A 22453-nucleotide genomic window follows, 5' to 3' on the forward strand; every position below is an offset into this window, starting at 1 on the left:
CTGCCCTGATGGAAGATATAAACCCTTTTCCGGAATGGTTGGCAAGTGTGATGCCCCATCAGTCTGCAAATACAATAGCGCATCGTGTCTACACGTTGCCCTTCCGGGCAGCCTCCAACAATGCCAGGACCACTTGGTTCAATGCCCCAAGTCCCGTTTCCCAGGTACCGACTCTCTCAGGACGTTGAGACCAATACTACTTAAGCCTAAGTGTGGTAGCCACTGTCTACTTGTTACATTTTATGCACGTTCATGAATAGTGTCCCCCAGAGATCATGAGTTCAAATATTCAGCTTCTGGGTGTGCCTCTTTCTGAAGATACTTTGGGTTCATCAGTAACATATGGGAATACGGAAGTATGAATATGATAAGCATAACTTGAGAAACAAAACCCAGTGATGATTTCAACCTGCTCTTCGTTCAGGCAGGTCATCAAGGGATGCTGATTGATACCTTTTCTGCAATGACGTCAAGGAGTTACTTGGGTTAACTTTATAGTTTGGCTTCAGGTCACTTTTCCATCTTAGAGGAAAAGCCAATCCAGGGGTCTTCTCAGCATGAATCATGACCTGCAGCCACTCCTGAGAGAATTAAGGGGATTCATTGTCTCATGACGAAGCCCTCTCTCAGGAGAAGCACGACCGCTTCCTCTCCGGATGGTATCTGCATTCATGTGCCGCTCCCCCCCCCTTCCCCAGCCTCTCCCTGTCCACCGTTCACCTGTCTCCACTCAGACCTGGCCTTTCGGATTCAGCCATCCTACCCACTAACAGACAAGTAGCAGAAATCGCCTTCCTGGAATGGCCCCGATTGTCCATTCCCGAGAAGAAGCATCTTCCAGAGGCAAAGGCTCTGGGACCATCGTGAATATGGGCAGAGGCCAGCTCTTCCAGTCAGTCCTAGGTGAGCCACGTAATGGGCGACCTCAGTCAGCCCATCTGTTCCCCTAGGAACATTTACACTTTCAGACGAACTGATGTCGTGGCGTCCATCGCTCGCACGGTGAGTTTCCCCTCCTTCGGGACACACAGGTGCAACCCTCGACCTGGGACAACTAGATCCAGGAAAACAAGAAGCGTGGTTTGGGGAAGAGAAAGTCATTGTGTGATTGCAGCGCCCTCCGGCCTTCATTCTCATCCCCATCCCCTTTCTTCGGAAAGGACCCTTTTCAAAGACGTTCCTGCTCTACCATTCCTCATAGAGTCAGGTCAGCTCTTCATGACTCCATCACAGTCTCTCCATCTTTTAGGAAAAGCGTTCTGAGTCCAGCTCGAAGGTGGTAGGAGACATGCTAAGACCAGACAACATTAAACTGCTCACCATTTTGGTACATTGACAGCAGTGACCTGTCACCTTGGTCCATGAAATGTAGTTGGTAGAATCAAACAAACACAATCTGTTGCTTCAAGCCCTTAAAGGGACTGGATTCAGCCAAAGGGTAATAAAGCCCAGAGTAGAAATCATGCCTATTCCAGTCAGAACCACTTTGAAGCCACTGGGGTTACTGGCAAGGGTTCTAACAACCTACCTGCCGACCCTTGTTCTTGAGCACCTTACCCAAAGCCTTTTAAGGCAGTCCCTTTTCTCTCAGCATTCACAACTGTGCCTGACCACATGGGAAAGCAATACGCCATCTTTCCACCCCTCATTACGAGGCTTGGACACCTCTATGCTCATTTACACTCATCTACCGAGTAGCCAGCTCTGGGGCCAGAATCAGCGAGCCTCAGCCTTCACGTTCCAGGTTCCTTTTGAGTCAGCGGCAGGGTCTTCCAGGTGGGCATCTGATAACCCACTTTGATTCTCCTTCAGAATTCCAACACAGATTTCTAAAATCGCCTTCCCCATAGAGAGATATTCCTAATCGTTCAATTACTGGGGGCCCGTTTGTTTGGCCATACATTAGTCTGTAAATATCCAAGCATTATTCTGGGGGTGGGAATCCGAAGCCTCAGTTTCTCCATGAGCCTTCTGTTTTGCCTATTGTGTGGACTTACCCTTGCCCTTTTGCAACCAAAGTTTTACTATCTAAGGGGGAAGGGTGGCTGGTTTCCAAACTGACTTACACCTTTCAGTTAGGGATTTTCCATCAGTGCATCAGGCATCTCGCTTTGCTAGAGCAGAGAGGGAATCATGACGTTTCGGCGATTTAGCAGTAGGAGCTGGCCATTGGGGGATTTTGTCGCTGGCTTTAAATGGACAGCTACAACCTGCCCTTGGGGACAGTGTTCTTCTCCTCCACCCCCTCCAGAGCTGCCATCAAATGTGCTCCCATGAGTACCACTTCCACTGCACCAGTGATCGCTGCTGAGTTGCTCTGTCTTTGCTGATAAGTCCCTCTGACCGTGCAGTTATTGAGGGGCTTAGAGTGATGTGATATCTCAGTTTCAGGATCTGTCTTCACCAGAGGCTGGTAACACAGAAACAATTGACTCCTGAAAGAATTCTAGGTAGTTGCTGCATCTGGTGATGGACGGTCCTAAATTTCCAGTCTTTTATGCCAAGATGCAGTATTAGGTTTCTGCCAGAGACTCTAGTCTGCCTACATCCATTTGATGATACTTCCAAAACAATGTTCGCTTTAGTTAAATGAGAATAATCACCGTGGGTGGAAACTGGGCAATTCTGGAGGTTCTCAAATGAAAGTGGAGTCAAAGGTGAAACCGACTTATTTAAGCTATAAGCCAATAATGGCATGCCCTCTGTCTCGTGTAATAAATGCATCACAAGATGTCTCTTTCCTTCTTGTTCCCCGATCCGCAGTTTCATTCTAGTGCGTCCACTGCGGTAGCCTTGCCCTTTTGGCTTTAGGATACCGCCTGCCACAGCTTCAGGTTCCTATGTGGCCTCATCCCTCCTCAAGAGGAGGTCTGTATTAGGGGCCCAAGCCTTCATTGGCAGACACCATCCCTCGCTTCCGCGTTGTATCACCCCAGGGTGACCCATCACTGGCTGCCATGTCGCAAACCTCGGCGTGCTTGTCCCTACAGTATATCAAAGGCTTCAGGAGGACTAGTCCATTTTCCTGCAGGTGACAGAGTTGCAATTTTGACTTTCAAAGCACGGACTCTCTGTGTTCCTACCTTTGTCAATCCTAAAAGAAGTAACACTCATACATCTGAAATTCTGGGGAACAGTTTGAATGCTGAACATGGCAACCAACTGAAGGTGAACTCTCATCCGGAGGAGTCTTCTCCATCCCGTGGTGTTTACCCTCCCATTATCTGTGCTTGATCTTTCACGCAAAGAAAAGAAGAAAGCCAAGATTCACAGGCAGGAGATGGTACTTTTCAGCCACGTGGTCCCTCCCTCCCCTGGCCTGCATGTTACCACGTGCTGCTTCGATGGCACATTTAGTAATAGAGTCACAAGAGAAGAAGGCTGAAAGTAGACTGATTGCCCGAGGGGTAATGAGAACTCTGCAAGTCTTGCATTTCCTCCTTAGATTAAAGAAGTATGTGGAGGTATTGGAGAAAATGGTAAACACTGTGTTCTCCCAACATACTACAAATTTAACTTTACTTTCAAACAGATTTATTGTAAGTCTCCACCTGTATAGGAAATAGATAGAGATCCTGCCTCCTCAAAAGTTAGTTAAAAAATTGAACTCTCCAGATAAAAGAAAATAAATCATGTTGAATTTTCCTGAAAATGAAAATTTTCAGAATTTTATAAAGAACAAATTATATGTATTATTTCCTGAATAAACAAGTATCTTCTCTCCTCAAAGATAGTTTATTTATCAGGTCTAATTTATATAGTTAGCCCTAAAGTATGTCTTTTTTCCATTACTCAAACTTTCATTCATTAAAAAATATTTCCAAAATGCTTTCTATGTAACCTCTACTGTTCTAGGTGCAGGGAATTCCATGGTGGAAAAAAAAAAACCCAAAAACAAAAGACAGTGCCTGTTTCTTTTTTTATAAATAAATTAATATATATACTTCAATACAGACACAGAGATGAAGATATGTATAAAGAGATAGATATCTACAATGGATTTTACTGAATCCCCAGAACTATAACATAAAGTTACAAAGCAGTGAGTTAGTCATGAGTAAATCTGAAGGTATCATGAAGAGAAAAGCAAAAGCTTTTGTCCTAAGTGGACATGAGCATTCCTGTATGCTGTTTTTATTCCCCAGATGAATCTGAGGTGCAGTAGCCCCTGGCTCATTTCAGAGATCTTCAGCAAGAACAAAATGCATATCCAGTAGAAACTGGTGAATATATACTCAGTGATTTCTATAATTGTAATCACGCTGGCCCACAAAATAGGCCCAGCAGACCTCCAAGATCTGCTGGAATAAAACCAATAAAGAAAGTGAATAAATCATGTTTTTTCATGAAAAGCAAATTAAACATTACTAATTTTTAAATTATTTGAAGCTAATTAGTTAATAGTAACTGATATTATATGAATATGAGTTAATGGTATCATATTGTTTGGTATAAATAATGCAACAGCAATTAATATGTCTTAATATTATCTCAGAAGGAAGAGAGAAAAGGCAAACAGCTCAGATTCCACCTTGAACTTCATTAGTACCTTGAATTACCTCTTGTTATTTCTACTTGGATGTTCAATAGGTATTTCAAATATTCCAAGCCAAACTCTTGATATTTCCCCATTTTAATGCAATAACACTGCACAGCCAATTCATCAGTAAATATTTGTTTTACCTTCAAATATGCCCAGATTCCAGCCTCTCACCCACTCACTGCTACCACCTGTGCCTAAGCTGTCATCATCTCTCACCGGGAGTTTTCCAGTCGCTTTCTGGTTGGTCCTTCTGCTTCCGACTTTAGCGTACTCCATCTCAATATATACTCACTCTTTACTCTTCACACAAGAGGCAACATAATACTTGTGCAACTTGCAGATCCATCACTCTCCTGCTCAAAACTCCCCAGAGACTTCCCAGAATATGCCAAGGAAAACCCTCTGTGGCCCTGAGAGATTTCTGTCCACCAGTGACCCACACCCGGGCCATCCTTGGCCATCACCTACTCTGCCTGTTGACACATCCGGTTCCCAGCTATTCTACCCACACACGAGGTGTGCTGTTGGCCTAGGGCCTTTCTCTGCATGTGGTTTTCCCTCCTGAAATGTCCTTTCCCCATTAATATCGAGGCCAACTCTTACATTGCCTTTAGGTCAGCAGTTTTCAAAGTGTGGTTGCAGACCCCTAGGGGTCCCCGTTATCTTTTAGGGAGGTTCACAAAGTCAAACTTCTTTTCATAAAGTACTAACACGTTATTTGACATTTTCACTATGATTGTATTTCAAGAAAGCTGCAGTAGCCACTTTTGATGTGGAACATCATTTTCACTTGAAGGAACAACTGACGAACGACGGTTCTTCAGACTATGAATTTGGGGGGACATTTTCACAGTAATGAACAAAATGAGCTGTTGCACCCAAAATATAACGGAGAAGACTTGCACTCAATAATAAATTGCAAGCTTAACTTTTACGCTAAAGTGAGAATTTTGGAAAATTTATGTCTGCTATGATGAGCTTGACAACTCAATTTTTAAAGACAATTATGGCAGGATAAGTAATGGTATTAAACTGAAATGTGCATTATATAATACAGTGGATCAATATTTGGAAAATCTGCATAGCCCAGAGAATTTTTCTCATGTCCAAATCATGCATGAGCAAAAGATCCAAAGTGCAAGATCAATGAATATAAACACAATTGAGTATGAAAAATTCACTGATACGTTCTGACATTTCAGTGCTCACAGCTTTCAGATGCCACCCTGCCCTTTTCTCGTCCCTCAAAAGTTAAGCTGATGAGAAGGCCATGCGCTTCCTACTTCGGCACCTGGGAAAGTTCAAGCACGCAGACTCTGACCCTCATCTGGGATCGCTCGTCCACGTCCTACCTCAAAACCACAAGGACAGGTAAAGCCAGCTGCCTTTCCTTGTTCTCTCAAACCAGGAGAGGTTCTGCCTGGAAGCCTGCACTACTCTTCCCAGAAAGTGTCATTACGTGAGCGATAAGTACATCTGTCACACCTCCTGATGCACGTGTGGCAGCATAAACCCAGCAGCCTCATGAAATGTTGAGTGGAGAGTTGACCCCCGTCCTGTGGGGCAACCACAAGAAATGTACTACAGTTAGCATGCGAGGAGCTACTCTTGTTGAGTTTTGATGTGTAATCAAAGAAAAATATCACCATTATCCACAAAGGCTATTAAATACGCCTCTCTTTTCGAACAGTGCTTGTGTTCGACGCAAGGTTTTCTTTGTGTTCTCCAACCAGACGACGTAAACCAACAGACTAAATGCAAAAATGAGAGTCCAGCTCTCCTTTCTTAAGCCAGACACTAAAGAAACCTACAACATCCTAAAATAACACCACTCCTCTTCCTAAATTTTTTTTTTTGTTTTGGAAAATAGTCACTGTTTATAAAAAAAAACTTTTCTTTACCTCACCGTATAGCACGTTCATTATTGTTGTTTCAAATGAATCAAAAAGTAAAAAAGTTCACACCTTGCTTTTCTAATATGGCAAATATTGTTACTTAAAACTACATGAAGAAAAGCTCATTGGACCCCTCAGTGATTTATGAGAATGCAAAGGGACCTTGACACTGAAATGTCTGAGACCCACTGGCTTCGGTCTGCCCAGTTGTCACCTTCACAGGAGGATCTTACTTGATGACAATCCTCCAGGCTGAGGACAACCCTCCCCCCGACCCTACCCGGCTCCTGCAGCCCCTTCTCTGCCCCTTTCCTCTCCAGCACTCAGCACCACTGACGTGCCCTCACGGATTTACCGTCCATCTTCACTCCACGAGGAGTGAGTGCAGCAAGGCAGGGTTTTGTCTTTTGTGTGCGGAGGTATCTCTAGTTTTTCTAGCACCCTGGAATCCTGACACACACTAGGTACTCATGACCTATTTGTGAAATGGACAAATAAGGGAACAAATCAAAACTGAAAGCAATGAATGAATAGGTAAGTACATATTAACCTGTTTTATAAGCTGAGGTGGAAACTAACCACCTGATGATTTTCAGACACAACAATAATTCCATTAAGAATATATCCTGTTGTGTAATAACCTAAATGGGAAAAGAATTTGAAAAAGAATAGATATATGTATATGTATAATTGAATCACTTTGCTGTACACATGGAACTAACACAGGGTTGTAAATCAACTATATAGTCCAATATAGAATAAAAAGTTAAAAATAAAAGAATAGATCCCATTAGCAATGTTTCCCGGAATCATGTGGTGTCTTTAATATATCTAAGAAGCATGGCTGTAAATCACTCTCCTTACGGTTTACTGTTTAGAAATCAGTATTCCCAAATATAATTAAGTCAAAATATATCATTAATATGTTTAATTAATTTCCATTGGTTTAACCCTGGGTAACAGGAGAATGTACTGTGTTTAAGTAGCTAATCAGGGGGCTATTGTAATATTTGCAAATAATAAACCAGTTGCCAAAGTGAAGGAAATAATAAAGTTGTTTTGGAAGTCCAGAAATTTTAGTAATATTGCAATCTTTCTGTGCTCCATTGTGCTCCTAATTTGCATGTAAACTGGTAATACTGTGTAATTTCCCAAGCACAAAACTCATAGCCATTTCCCAGCATTATCCATTTGTGTTCTTGCGAGAAGATAAATTCATCCCCTACAAAAATATCCCGAGGTTTACTCAGCTCCTCTCCGGTGTGTGACTTGCCCAGTAATTTGGGTCTCACTGAATCTACACCTCATGGTGATGGTGAAATTTTTCAGGACTTAAGTCCAGGAATATTTGTTTATGTCAGGAGAGGCACAATTATGAAATAAAATCTGGATTTTAATGAGGCTAAGAAGATCAAAGAAAAAACAGAGTGTTTATTGCATTTACAAAACACTAAAAAAATGCTTTCACGTGCTTGAGTCTGAGTGCTGGATTAAGGGGAATAAATTTGTTTTGCATAAAGCAAACCACTTTATACACATTTTACTTGACAATGTGTTCAATTAAAACAAAAAATATTGTTTTGCTAATGAAATTGGCCTAAATTCAGCCACAATTCACTTCCCCATCGCCTGCTTCAGTCAGGCTAAGCTTCTTATCACCTTCGTAATAGAGTCCAGCAATTAGCACATGGGGCTCTGTACTGGTCAGAGTCTGGGGTTGGTTTGTGCCCCAAGAAAAAACATACAGGCTTCGTAATTAAATTAGGGGTGTTTTAAATCCTACTGACGCTAAGATTCTATACCTGCTTTCCTGACAAACTGTACGTGCGTTTTCTGATTTACTGCTCTGATTTCCGGTCCCAGTGCACAAACCAGTCTTTTAATTATATGTGTGATTCCTAACCCCGGCTCTGTCTAGGATTTGGGCGCCCCTGAGTCCAGCTGTAGTCGTTCAGGCCCTTGCCTTAGCCTTCCTGGTACTGGCCTCTGCTGGTCACAAGCATGCAAGGTCCCTACGTGTCCGTTACGTGATAAGGTTGATTGCATAACTACTGACAATAATACAAGGTTTAGGAGAAAAAAACCAGCAATGTTTGCTAAGGTTGCCTTGTATAACAAGGGGTTTCTTTTCTGGTTCACCAATATGTCTCCAAAATGGTGCCTACATTCTCTGCAGGCCAAATAGGAAACCTGGAAGATCCCTTCCAGCCAAAATGTCACACAAAGTGCTCTTCTCGGGCACATTTAAGTATAATAGGAATAACACTATAAGTACATCAGTTTCCCATATTAAAATGAAATACAGAGACATCTATATTGGAGACAGAAGTGCTCACAGAGATATAGCTGCAAATTTTCCAGCTTTCCATCTTTTTATCTGCCAAGTGTTTGAAGTGATATCCTATCCACCCTGTCTTAAAGAAAAGACTTTTTCTTCCTGATTTGAAAGATCGCTTTATTGTCTAGGCATTTACACCGGGAGCATGTTTTTTTGTTTGTTTCATTAAAATAAACACCAGCTTAAAATTGGAATCAAAACAATCTTTCAAAGTTAGATACTTGGCTGTCCAGAAGTAAGTCAGCTTTTATTTAGTTAATTTACTTTATTATAATAGATATAAGTACAAACACCAAATGTACTATATTGTTATTTCAGGCCCTCAGCTTAAAAGTATAAATAAGATACAAAGAGAAATGCTACATCTGCTCCCTTATTTTAAAAAAAGAGTTTTTTATGAAGTTTGATTTGTAATTTCTGATGGGTAGTGTGATGTAGCAGAAAGACACCTAATATAATCTTCAGTTCATCAAAATTGTAGAGATATGTCTCTGTGGATAATATATGGAGACCAGAGTCATAGGTTTGGGGCATAAATTCTTTGTGTGCCACTAAGGACTTTCACAGGACAGTTACTTGAAATGCCGTGACTTCAGTTCCCTCATCTGTAAAATGAGACTAATTTGTATTCCCCCTAATACAGTTATTAGAAGGCTCAAACTATATAATATACAGGTAAGGAACTTCACGTTTTCACACACTAAGTGATATTAGTCAGCATTATTCCCCAGTTGGGCCAAAATGTAAGGTCATAAGCAAATTACTCCGACAGACCTCATTTTACTTTTCACTAAATTAAATTAAGGGATTGAAAGACAAGATCTTTTCTATGTTTCAAATTCTAAGCTTTCATTGACAATTCATTGCTGTAAGCTGTTGCTTCCTGTGGTTGATCAGAATTTCATTTCCTGAGTCTTTGAAAATAAAGAAAATATGTATGTTAATTACAAATAATTTACAAGACTAAAACGATTACCTGATATATTGCTGGCTTTGATTCAACTTCCTGGAAAGATGTTTCAAAGCTTTTTGACTCAGAAAAGTAGAATAAGAAATGGCAGCAGGGTATTCTGTTTCTTCACGAGGAACAGGGCAGCTGGAATTATGTGTTCCCATTGTACATAATCCCTTAACTTCAGTGTGGTCTGAAATGAAAATTAGGACAGGATATTCAGACAAGAGGATTACTGCGCAGTGGGGAGGACAGAGCTTTTTAAAATTTGATCATTTCACTTTCAATGTTTAAAACAGTGGTTAACAAGTTCAATCACTGCCCCCTTAACAAGTGGTATTTATATTTCATTTACATTTTAGTATAAATATATCAGAGGAGACAACATGAAACAAAGACGTTACCCTTGAATTCATGGAGTCACTGGATCCAGATCTTTGTTAGAAAAAAGAAATTCTTTCCAGAAAGTCTCTGGGCTTATTTTCTTAAGATATCAGACATTTGGATAAGAGATGGCAAGTTTGTGTGACCTTGTGTCACCTTGAGAGGAACTTACAAACGTCATCCTGAAAGCCAGTGACTCAGGTGTAAACCAAACCTGTCCTGCGCTTTTCTCAGTAATACTGGTGTGAAATGTGCTGGAGGCGTCAGCGGCCCTCAGGGCTGGGGAGCAGTGACCTTCTCACTCAGCTGAGGTTCCCTGTCCTCTGTCCTCTCCTGGCCTGGACAGCATCCGGGCCACCCATGCGGGTGTGTCCGGGCAGGGGAGTGGCGGTCGGCCGCAGCTTCCCTCTGGACAAGCACCCGGGCCCGTCTCACTGCTCTTCGCTTTCGGTAGATGTTCCGGTTCTTGTTTTCCTTGTGGGTTGGTTACTGAAACACTTCCCTGTGAACCCTTTGTTCACCAACACCGTCTGATTAATGACCAAATTTGGGCTTCTTTTCTAGATTCTATTAGTGATACTCCTTCGGGGAATGACTTTTGCAGGCATCCTCTGGTTCTGGAAGATGACTGGGAACAACCCCCTCACTTTTCCAACACACACACACACACACGCACACACATGCAGGCACACACATGCACACACACACACACGTGCACGCACACACACAATGCACAAACACACACGCACGTGCGGATACGCACACAAAACGCAACATGCACACGCACACATGCACAAACACATGCACATGCACAAACACGCACACACATACACACGCACACACACGCAACACACATGCACAGACACACAAACACATACACGCACAGGCACACACACACAGACACGCGCACAAACACATGCACACACACGCGCACACACACACATGCACACGCACACACGCACACACACGCACAAAACACACACTCGCACAGACACACATGCACATGCATACGTACACACACACACACGCACTCTTCTGACCCCATTATCCCATCAAACGCCCATCAAAATCCCTGCATGCATGATTTGTTTTCCCCAAATTCTCCCTTCTTCCCCCTTCAGGGATAGGAAGTTACAAGACATTTGACAGTATAACTTTAACTCCTCGGTCAGTAATACGACTTCTTCATTTTCAGCTTATAAGCCATTAAAAAATATCAGATCTTTTCTACCTATGCCCATTCCATGAAATATTTTACACCCATTAAAAAGAGACTGTTAAAGCTATTCCTGTTGACCTGGAGATATTTCCACAGTGGGTTAGGTAAGCAAGTTTCATAGAAAGGTATATAATATGATTCCCTTTTAATAAAAGAACCAATGACTTAACGTCATAAATATGAAGCTATATTTGCAGAGAAAGTGACGGTAGAATATACTGGAGTGTTAACGTTGGTTGAGGGTTAAGATAAAAGATATATAAGCAAAAATTGCTGTTTAAGAGGACGTTTTCCCCAGTGAAGGTGGCATGGGAGATTGTGATTTCATTTATGTAAAAATTATCTATGTGCATTTATATATAAGGTACATATAATGAAATGAATGAATGAAAGGATGGTCACCTAAATTTTGACAGTAATTTTCAAAGTCATGCTACTTCTATTGATTTCCACGTGATTCTTTTCTATTCTGTAATGTTTGAACTAGTCACAGCAAGCATGCTTTATTTATGTAATAAGAAAAATTAACAAAGCTATTTTAATTATAAAATGTTTACAATTTAAAAAAATTTTAGAAATAAAAACCACAACTCTCTTGCTGTCACTTTGTCACTTCATATGTTTGATTCAGATGAATCTTGAAATCAGAAGGGCTTTTCGTTTTGTTTTACTGCCTATGTAAGCTATTGTTATTAAATTTAAGAACGTTGAAAAACTACCTCTTATAGTCTCTCTTGTTTCATTTCTGAACTTTGTATAGTATGATTTAAAGTCTTGTATGATTCTGAGCAACTTTCATATAAATCCTAAAAATAAAGAAATAAATTAAGCCACTTACCGAGTATAGGAGACACACAGATGTAAAACTTTTGTAGGTCACACTCTACACCATTTCCTTAAAAATAATAAGTGTAAATATAGAGACTTTACATTTTATGTAAATACCTTTCTTCCATCCATCCATCCATCTGTCCATCCTTCCATCCATTTATTCTTTTTCAAAAAATAGAATGAAAACATAATACCCAATGAAAATGCACATTGAGAGGAAGAAAATAATGTTTTTGTTTACTTCCATGTTTCTTTCCCTTTGTCCGTATCATTCTAAAATCTTTTAAGCAGGAATATTAATTTTAAACTGTTCAGATCTTTGAAATTTACACTTGCTTTCACATTTATCACCTCATTTTTTTTCTACTGTAATCCTACGATGTGGAAATCATCATTTTACAAATGAAGAAACCAAGGTTCGGAAAGTGACTCTTGCCGAAGCACGTGGGGTCCTAGGATCATTCTCTTCACCTTCTATTCCGCTCTCTCTAGCCATTGATTTAAATATATGTGCGCTCACACACCTGGTGGGCTGCCTATCTAGCGATGGGCTGGGGCAGGTAAGTACCACTATCCGTTAAGCATCTGCTGCAGACCTTGAGACAACATCAATATGTATCAGAGCCAGGTTTCATCCCAGGCTGATTTGCACCTTAATACAGCATTTGTCTCTTGCCATACCCATGTGTCTCTGGGGTAAGCCTCAATGTTTAGTCAACGGCCCTGAAAACAACCAGAAGAGATTGTCACTTAGAATCTGTGGAGAAGTTCAACCGACTAGCAGGCAGTGTGCTGTGTGAAGAAGTGAAAAGCTTCTCTTACTTAAGGATTCTCTTACTTCTTGAATGGTATTTCTTCCATTACGAAGAACAAAGAAATTTTGGAAATGACCCTTATCTGAAAGGCTGATTTTGAGGTTTGCCTCTACAGTTTGTTAGTGGGGATACTTTAGCTAGTTCATTTAATGTGCGTAAATCTCAGCTTCCTCATCTGTAAGTAGACTTAGAGGGATAGCTAAGCATCAGACCAAATAAGATATCTTTCTGTAAGCATTTGATACACCCTAAAGTTTGGGCAAATGTCGTGCTTTGTGTTTTACATTTCATTTTGCCAAGTTTCTGATTCCTTTTATTCAGTTTTTGTTTTGTCAGAAATGATACACTTTAAAATTAGAACATTATTTTTCATCTATCAATTCAGACTTTTCCCTGTAACTTTGGAAAGATAATTAGGAAGGAGAAATCAGAGCCAGAGCTAGCAGTTTTACAGAATGGCAGTTTTGAAGGAGCCAGAGACCAATAAAAAGTATTCTAGAAAGAAGGAAGTGGTGAGTCTTGAGATTCCTAAGCAGCAGTTTGTCAAGTCAAGACTCTGGTGAAAGGGGCAGAAGCAGCCTTAGTATATCCGAGTGTGTGTGTGTGTGTGTGTGTGTGTGTGTGTGTGTGTGTGTGTGGTGTCAGAGGGATCATCACGTGGGCAACTGGCAAACTTGCAGGACCAGACTGGTTTTGCCCCTTAATTCACTCTACACGTCTTTATAAATACGCAGGAGAAGCGGGGGTGAAGGAAATCTGAATAAAACTATCCAGCTCTTACATAGTCTGTTCTGTGTCAGGCAGTTTTGAGACCACTTGCACACTCGCTTCATCCCCTTTAGGACCTGTAAGATCGCTCAGGTTGGGCCCCATGCTCCTTATTCTACAGGAGCTGCAGAGGTTATGTACAAGGCCGTGTAGATGAGAAACTGTGGAGCTGAGCTGAGGAGCCTGGGTTGGAGCCCAGGTCCTACCACCCTGCTTGTCCCGGGCTTGCCTTGGACACCCATGGCCCTGAAAGCATTTCAACTGGATGCAAAGGGAGACCAGAGATTCTTTTCTGACAGCAGCAACGACGACTTCTCAACAGGGAAGCATTCAGCGTCGGTAACAGTTATATAGAAGATCTCAGTTTTCTTCCAAATTGAGAAGCAGCTTTAGATGAACAGCTTTAGATGCTTGATGAACAGCTTTAGATGCTTGATGAACAGCTTTAGGTGCTTGAGAGCACCCAATTTAAGGTGTTGAAATAAGATTTGGGGACCGGCTCAGACAACACAGGGTTATTGTCATTTCCAGAAATCTCCGCTATGAGCCCACGATTTACAATCTGTTGTTTGAGGTTTATTTGTCAGGTGGATGATTTTCCATCATAGAATTTCTTAAGAATGGAAAACAGCTTTAGGATATGTTTATCCTAATGTTTCAGAAATTCAGATTCAGAAATAAACATATATGTTTATTTCCATGTTTCAGATTTAGTGAATGTAATTAAAGAGAGGGACAGGGCCATTCCCTATTTACCAGGAAGCAGAAAAGACAGACATCCACACTGCTTCTCTATGTGCCAAGCTTTGCGTTCCTGCAAACAGCCAGAGGTGCTGTAGGTCCTGAGATTCTGCAGCTTCATGTGAGCGTTGCATTCTCCCCAAGGGTATTCTTGATGGGCTGTCTTAAGACAAAATAAACGCCTGGGTCAGGAGATCTGTCTGAGTCAATTCACTCCTTTCCTCCCCAAGAAGAGAGGCTGATACACATTTTTCCTTTTCTCTCAGAGGTCTCTGAAATTTTTTTAGTTGACAACATTTGCTTATTTTGCCTACTCTGTTAACCTGAAAATCCCTGAAGGAAAGTCTAATGTTTGTCCTTTAATATCTATCCCCAATACTCTGTACCTGTAGTGAATCAATAAAATCAGACAGAGTGCTCTAAAAATTAACTCATACAAGGAAAAATAGTATCATTCCTGGAAATGATATTTTAGCATATTAATCAACCCACTCACAAAACAGTCACCAAAATCACGCACAAAAAAAGATCCTTTAAAGCAGACTCACAGACATGAGAACAAACTTGTGGTTGCCAAGGGGGAGGGTGGGGGAGGGATGGAGTAGGAGTTTGCGATTAGCAGATACAAACGAATATACATAGGACGGATAAACGGCAAGGTCCTAGCGTATAGCACGGGGAACTATATCCAATCTCCTGGGATAAAGCATAATGGAAAGGAACATAAAAAAGAATGTATATATATATATATGTATAACTGAATCGCTTTGCTGTACAGCAGAAATTAACACAACATTCTAAATCAACTAAATTTCAATAAAAAAAAAAAAGATCCTTTATTGAGTACCTATTATGTGCCAGGCAACCCGGTAAGTGCTTTCTTTATGTTATTTCACTTAAACTTCATTATAACTGTGAAAGGACACATTACCCCGGCCCCCAGTGTGCAGAGAGGAGATGGAAGTTCAGGAAGCTAAACTAGGAAATTACAGAGCAAGGGGCTGGCAAATGGAAACCTGCCAGACACGTCGGATTCCAAGAGTACTGCTCTGCCCACTGACCCCCTTCTCAGAACGTCCCGTTGAGAAAACGCACAGTTCAGCCACGTGGGCATCGCTCTTACTGTCTGTTTCCAGATCGACTGAAATTCAAAGTTAACTTGGGTTTGATGGGCTTCCCAGCATTCACTTACATTGTATATGTGAATTCGCTGTTTTTCCTAAATATGAGCCTCCCAGTAAAGGAAAAGTAAGTATCTGACCTGAAACTCAGGAATTTCTGGTGGTGTTTGAACCGCAGATGCAGGAGAAAGGAATTTCTGGCGAAAGGTGTTATTTACGTACTTATGGGTTCGCTACCCCCTGAGTTCCATCAGACTCTATTTTGAGATTGTATTTACCTGCACCTGGCGGAGGGTCACCCAAGCATGCATTCCCACAGGTGATGGCGAGCTTAACCCATCAGACTGCGGCACCTTCGTCCCTGAGTGGATAATAAAGATGATCCCAGCGTCGACAAAGCCGAGGGTTGCGTCATCAGTAAACTCCTCCTGAAACAAACATGTGCTTCTTCCCAAATTGCAGATTGATGGCAATTCTGTACAAGTTTAAGACTGGGTTTTATCATCTCATGACAGCATCTGAATTACTTAAAATCAAATATTTCATAGCAGTACGCAATCTCTTTTGACATAAAAGCTGTGAAAATTACACACCTAAGACCTACTCTTCATGGCTGAATCACACTTGAAGGCCTGGACAGTTTTCCCTGGATCACCTCTTGCCTGAGGTGATATCACGTCCGTATCATGACTGTCAACCACCTGAGTCCCCTGGCCCTCTCTTCACCCTGCTTGCCTTTAGTTGTCTCCTCCTTGGCTGTTCTCTTTGCTTATTTGCTTTAGAAAATCCTTTGGCCCTTTGCTTCTCTTTGCAATTAAAATATCTGGCCTGAATTAAAATTCAAATTCATTTTCCCCTGAAAGTGAAGACTTATACTACTTCGTTAGCACTAGTGCTTTTCTTCCAGAAATCTTATGTCAGATGAAGACATTTAAGACTAAACTTCTGGTGACTTTGTTATTAGTTGTAATTCAGGCTATAAGGAGAGGGAATAGGCCTTGATGAGGGAATAGGATGATTTTTCTTGTGAATGGGTCAAATACACATGCAATGGCGTTTAACACAAATGCTCAGCCTTCCATCTGAAACTCAGGACCCTATTTCTCCTGGTCCTGTTATGACTCTAAGGAACACTTAACCAGCTGGTCTGGAGGAATATCTCAACTCCATTTACTTATGGAACTTTGCGTTGAATTTGCAGAGTTTAATTGCATTCTAAAAATATGTGGGCAATTCTAGCTTGTAAAAGTCATTATATAATATTCGAAGTGAACGTACGGCTAATATTTAAATGACTTGAAAATTTTGATGAACTAGATGTGCGAGCTCGGCTGCATGTGCTGCAGTGTGCAGCACTGTGTCTGGATTAGGAGAAATTCTTTGCAAGTAACCAGTGGCTTCGTTCACTTGGTTTGGGCGGTGGGTAGTTTGATGGGATTCAGGGAGGCTAGTTTTATTTCTCATCTCTGCCATTAATTGTGTGATTTTGAATACCTGATTCAACAGCATTTCAGAATCTTCATTTACAAAACCATAATACTGGAGTAGAATACCTCTAAGTGTGTAACACCAGAAATGATTATGCAAGACAGAAGGTGAGGGTCAGCCTTGGGTGAGAGCTCTACCAGCTACTCTCAAAGGTAATACCACTGCATTTCTTAGGTGTCTGGACACCTCCTAGGCCTAAGCACTTAGAACTTCTTAGATCAATTACAAATTTACAGAACTAGGCTTAGGCAAAGTCCATCTGTACGATATTTTTGCAGAGCAATTATTTTTTCATCACCTCTTCAGACTAGAGATTCTATGGTTTGTCAAAGGTCTGTGTAGGGCTTCTTTCTAAAACATATTGCCTATTTTCATGAAAATCTAAAAGTTGTTTTAAAAGTGCATTGGGCCGTTTTAAATTAACTGTATACATTGCGATTTAGAAATCTCTAGTTTCCTTATTTGGTGGCATGAACATTTCCAGAGTCATAACAATGATAGTAACTGATATAGCTAAAAATATCCAGGTTATGCCTCTAAACTGGGCCTTTTTAATCTCTAAGTCAGTAGTTTCATCCATGGAAGTCTTGGCTAAATTAATAAAAAACGAATTTGTGGGAACAATTTGACAAGGCACAGTGTTCTGAGACTCTGGTGCATTCTTGTTTGTCTTGAACCCTGGCGAAGTTTAAGGAAATTCAATACCCAATTGACATTGAAAAGCAAGCTTAAGCAAGCTTCTTCCAGAAACACCTTTTCCTTTGCTTGGATATTTTCACCATGATTCAAACAATTTCCATATTCAGTGAATACATGTGCAAAATCCTCCAGTATGAAAATAAACCAAAGAAAACACAATCAGTTGGGTATTTTGGTCACTTCTGAGGTTTAAATTGCTATAACTTTCTTTTCTTGATAACAGTGCCTAAGTGAGAATGCAGACATAGCAGGGAGAATAGGCAATCTGGTGATTTTTGTCTGCATTCAACAACAGTTTTCCTTTTTTGTAATATGCATTTGTCAATTTGTATATGATTATATAATTGAGACATTTTCATACACAGTTAACTCTTGAACAACAGGGGTTCAGACTGCATGGACCCATTTTTTTCAATAAATATGTGCTACAGTACTACAAGGTCTGTGGTTGGTTGAATCCTCGGCTGGGATTTGGAATCACGGATAGGGTTTTCCTTTTAAAAGGACTGTCCTGCAAGAAAGATCACCAAAGACTTCCGTTCTCTATCTTTTCTTATCTAACTATATGAAAAAGGAAGCAGGTCTCATGTGTATTCACACCCCCTGATGTCATAAGGCTGAGCTAATGACATCTGATCTTTGAGCAAATTTAGATTGATTCCCCACAGGAGTAAACTTTACCTCAATGCAAAATGATACAATGAAGTAGCTTATTATATTGATAAAATTTGAAGAAATATTGAATCATTACCTCTGGGCCCCATGGCTTTCCAAAAAAGTCACATTCTAACAAAGTGCTACTGTTCAGATAAAAACCATTTGTCTTGACAAACTGCGTAATGCTGAAGTTTTGCTTGCTTGCAAGAAAATCAATAGCCTCTTTAGAGCCAGTGGAATTGGTACTGATTTCCTGAGGATGAAGGACTTTGGATACGATATTCCGTAAGAAAAAAATAACGCCGAATGTAGCTGCAGCTTCTGTTTGGAACCTATTAGCAGGAATAAAGGCAATATTTAGAATAATAAACACTTATTATCTAGAAGACAATATCTGAACCCTAGCACCTTCTCCATCTTATCTCCTACATTTCCCCTCATTCATGCTACATTCAAGCAAAACTGGATTCCTAAGACGTCTTTGTCACCTCCTGCAATCTACCTTGTGTTTCTGCATATAGTTTCGTTTACCTAGACTACCTCCCAGACTTTGCTCTGGATACATCCAAACGATCTCCACACCTCAGCATCCAGAGAGAGGTGGGTGGGTAATTGTTAGCAACATAGTTTAGGATTCAGACTTCCTGGATTCACATCCAAGCTCCACCATTCTCTGGGCCGAGTCCGTGTGACGACCCTGCAACTCTCATTTCTAAACCTTTCCCTCTTGTCTGCATCTGGTTAGAACCTGCCGTTCATTGCAGGGCAGGAGCTTTGGCTGCTCACGGACACTGTGTGTGTGGATCTGCGACCCCAGCTGGTTTGCGGGAGACAGCAGCCAGCCTGCACTCCCCCAGCCCTGTCCGACCCCCGCCTACAGCTTCTTCAGATCCGGCGTCAAGCCAGGGTGCAACCTGGAGCAGGTGCCCACTTACCTTGCAGGTCACCGGTACCACCAGGATCGGAGGTGAAACACACATTCCCAGCTCGTGTTTGTTTCCCTCACTTCAAATCTGTCTTCCTTTCTAATTGTTGATTAGAAGCAGCAATTAGAAAGGAGAGGCAGCACACCTGCAGAGTCTACTTGCCCTTTGACTTAGTGAACTGAATCCCTAGAATAAACCCCTTATTCTCTGTCAGTCATAGAGGTTCTGCTCTTCTGGGCGAGCCCTAATTGTCACAGCAACTTCATGGTATGACTTAGCACATTTTCTCATCTGACTGTGATTCAGTTTCCCCACTTATACAACTGGTGTATGTTAATAAGTGATACAGGTTAATGTATAGATATATTTGGATACAACCCACCTCACGCTGTCATTTGGATGATTACATTATTTTTCCTAAAATATGTAGAAGAGTGCCTGGAATTCAGTGAGTGTAAGGTATATATTTATTGAATGAATGTCTCATTATCGTCAAAGTGATTTTCTGTCAATCATAGCAGAAGTAATCTGTTTGCCCTAATAAGTACCTTGTAATTCTTTTATTTTGCTAAGCAATTTCTGCTTTGCATTATATATGGTTCTTATATATTCATACCCTAACTTCTTTCAAAATGTGATTGGTATTTTCATATTTTGGATATTATATTATATAATATTATATTATTATACATCTTGAAACTGAACAAACTTCCTCTCTTCAAATTGGTTGCCTGGCAGCATAGAATAAAATACGTACCCGCTCTTGGTGAGCGTACAGGACGTGCGGTGCAGGGTTTGTGCGTGATTTTGCTCTTGGTCTCCCTTTATGTCCCAGATTCTATATTTTGTTTTCACTTTCCTTTCATATCGTCTTTAATGTAATTTTTCTCTCTCATGACAACCACATTAAACCCTTTTTCGGTCACGGTGGGGCATACACAAAACCAAAAATAGGGAAAAAAAATCCCAAACCAATATCATAGAATTTTAGAGATGAGAAACTGCTTTTTTGACCAGCTCTTAATAGAATACCTTAAGTAACCAGCTCTGAGCCTGCTAAGGCCTGTCTTAAAACCACCAGCCCAGGTCCCAGAACCCTATAAATATTCTCTTTGACTCCCCCTTTCTTTAGAGATCCTGTTCAGCCCCCCATCATCGTGGTTTTCTACCTAACTACAGTACATCTAACAACCTTGATTTTCTGGGGCAAAAGTGTTTTTTAGTGATCTTTTGGGGAGTTAAAAACCTACATTAGCAACAGATTCCGGGGAGAAGAACAGTGTTAGCTCTAAACTGGGGGATGGAGCTTTAGCCTACTTCAGGTTTCTAACTCTCTGACCGACAGGCACCAACGATCTGCTCCAGAGCCCCGTGACTTTGGATCTTGCACAGGCTCAGCTAATACTGCCCCATATAATGTTCACTGGGTTCTTTTCAAAATGGTTATGCAGAGAAATGAAGAAACTCTCACAGGTGTAGGAGGTATGAATACAATAAGTTAAAAGGTTAAAGAGGAGAGCTTTTTAGAACATTGCTTTAGAAGCTTTTTTATTATACTAATAATAGTTGAGACCGTGAGGGTAATGTAGGTGGGTGAATTAAACTTAATAAAGTCTAACAATATTTGGAACAAAGGAATTGATAAATTTTGTGAGATATATTGTTCAGCATAAAATCAAAGTGTTTTGCTCCGAGTTTATTTTCACCTTTAATGCAAACCCCAAAACCCTTCCAAATATATTCTTTCAGAAACCTTGCTTAGTTATAATCTGTGTTACTCCTTCATTTAACATATGCTGATAAAAGGCTAGTGAAAGAAAGCAATGAAAATACATCGATTTGTTAAAACAATTTAACAGCTGATCACCAATTCCCAAGCCTGTCCTTCTTAGCTGTATTAATACCTCTAACTACACTTCCCCAGATTATGACCCAAACAAGTAAGTTTCATCTCAAGTCCACGTCGATGCCTGACTCAGCTCTGCACTGAGTCCCACCGAAACAGACCCAGGTGCACTGTAAATTGGAATCAATTTCCAGACCTCCACTCTAACTCAGAGGTTAGGAAGAGGCTGCATTCACAGTGGATCTTCTCCAATTTAGGAAAGAGTTCTTCCCTGTCAGTCATCACAAATCTCAGCATTTAATGTGCCCTGGTGTGTAACAATCTCAGGGCCCCTGACAAAGGCAAACATCAGTGGAAGACCCCTCTAAGAATTAATCACAATTCCTTAAACTTTGTCTTGTCCTGATATGCACATGTTTCTGGTTAGGGCGAAGCATGGCATTAAACATAGGGTATCTGAGCCCTTACTGGGATCCTCTGAATTGACAAAAGCTGATATAATATGGTGAAATTTGTTATTTTAAATGTAACTGGAGTATTATTTGCTACTTGCAGATTATTGTGATAGTCAAAGTCCACAGATTAAAAATTTCTGTATTTATATCAATAAAGTAATTAAAACTTTATGAAATCATATGAAATATTTATTCCTATTACAGTCAATCCTTATCGTATTTTATCTCATAACATTTATTTTTGATCTTCTAAAACTAAGAAGTAAAGTTATTTCAAGCTATGGTTAAAATTTTAGATGCCAATTTAAAATACGCAAGTGAAATACATAGTTTTTTTAAAGTTCCTTTATATGGCACATGAGCTAAAATATTTGAAGACAATAGGCTTTGAGAACCAGACAATAGACAACTTAAGTTCTTTTCCTGATCTGTCAATCATTTGCTAAACAATGTTGGTGAGATGCTGGTGAACTGATATTCAAAGTGTCTATTCGTAAAATTAGACTTTGGGTGTTGAAAAAGTCTCTAACCACCACTGTACTGATGAAGTCTTAGTTATCTGTCACCTATAAGTAATTCTCTTATAATTAAGAATTTTCCTCTTCTACAATTTTAGTTTCTAGACGACTGAATCTCACTTTTCGTCTGGGCGTTAACTATGTCTAACTGAAGGATACACTATCAGTTTTCTTAAAATGCCACCATCTAACACCAGAGTCTAAATCATTGATTTGAGATTTGAGCTATGCAAAATAAATTAAATTTTATACAAGTT

The 22453-nt window shown here is 40.5% G+C and overlaps 1 protein-coding gene across 1 annotated transcript in view; it reads right to left on the reverse strand.

Annotated features, from left to right (window-relative positions):
- Positions 1–2097: 2097 nt before the first annotated feature.
- The window catches only part of ASIC5 (acid sensing ion channel subunit family member 5), a 38795-nt gene continuing 18439 nt past the window's right edge, over positions 2098–22453 (reverse strand). Inside the window, 11 exon segments of the mRNA XM_036853416.1 lie at positions 2098–2114; positions 4112–4168; positions 4171–4266; positions 4269–4367; positions 7809–7840; positions 9747–9921; positions 12170–12226; positions 14502–14649; positions 15886–16035; positions 17801–17920; positions 18546–18783. Of these exon segments, the coding sequence (XP_036709311.1) occupies positions 2098–2114; positions 4112–4168; positions 4171–4266; positions 4269–4367; positions 7809–7840; positions 9747–9921; positions 12170–12226; positions 14502–14649; positions 15886–16035; positions 17801–17920; positions 18546–18783 (1189 nt within the window).

Source organism: Balaenoptera musculus, chromosome 5, assembly GCF_009873245.2.
Source record: "Balaenoptera musculus isolate JJ_BM4_2016_0621 chromosome 5, mBalMus1.pri.v3, whole genome shotgun sequence".
NCBI classification, from domain to species: domain Eukaryota; kingdom Metazoa; phylum Chordata; class Mammalia; order Artiodactyla; family Balaenopteridae; genus Balaenoptera; species Balaenoptera musculus.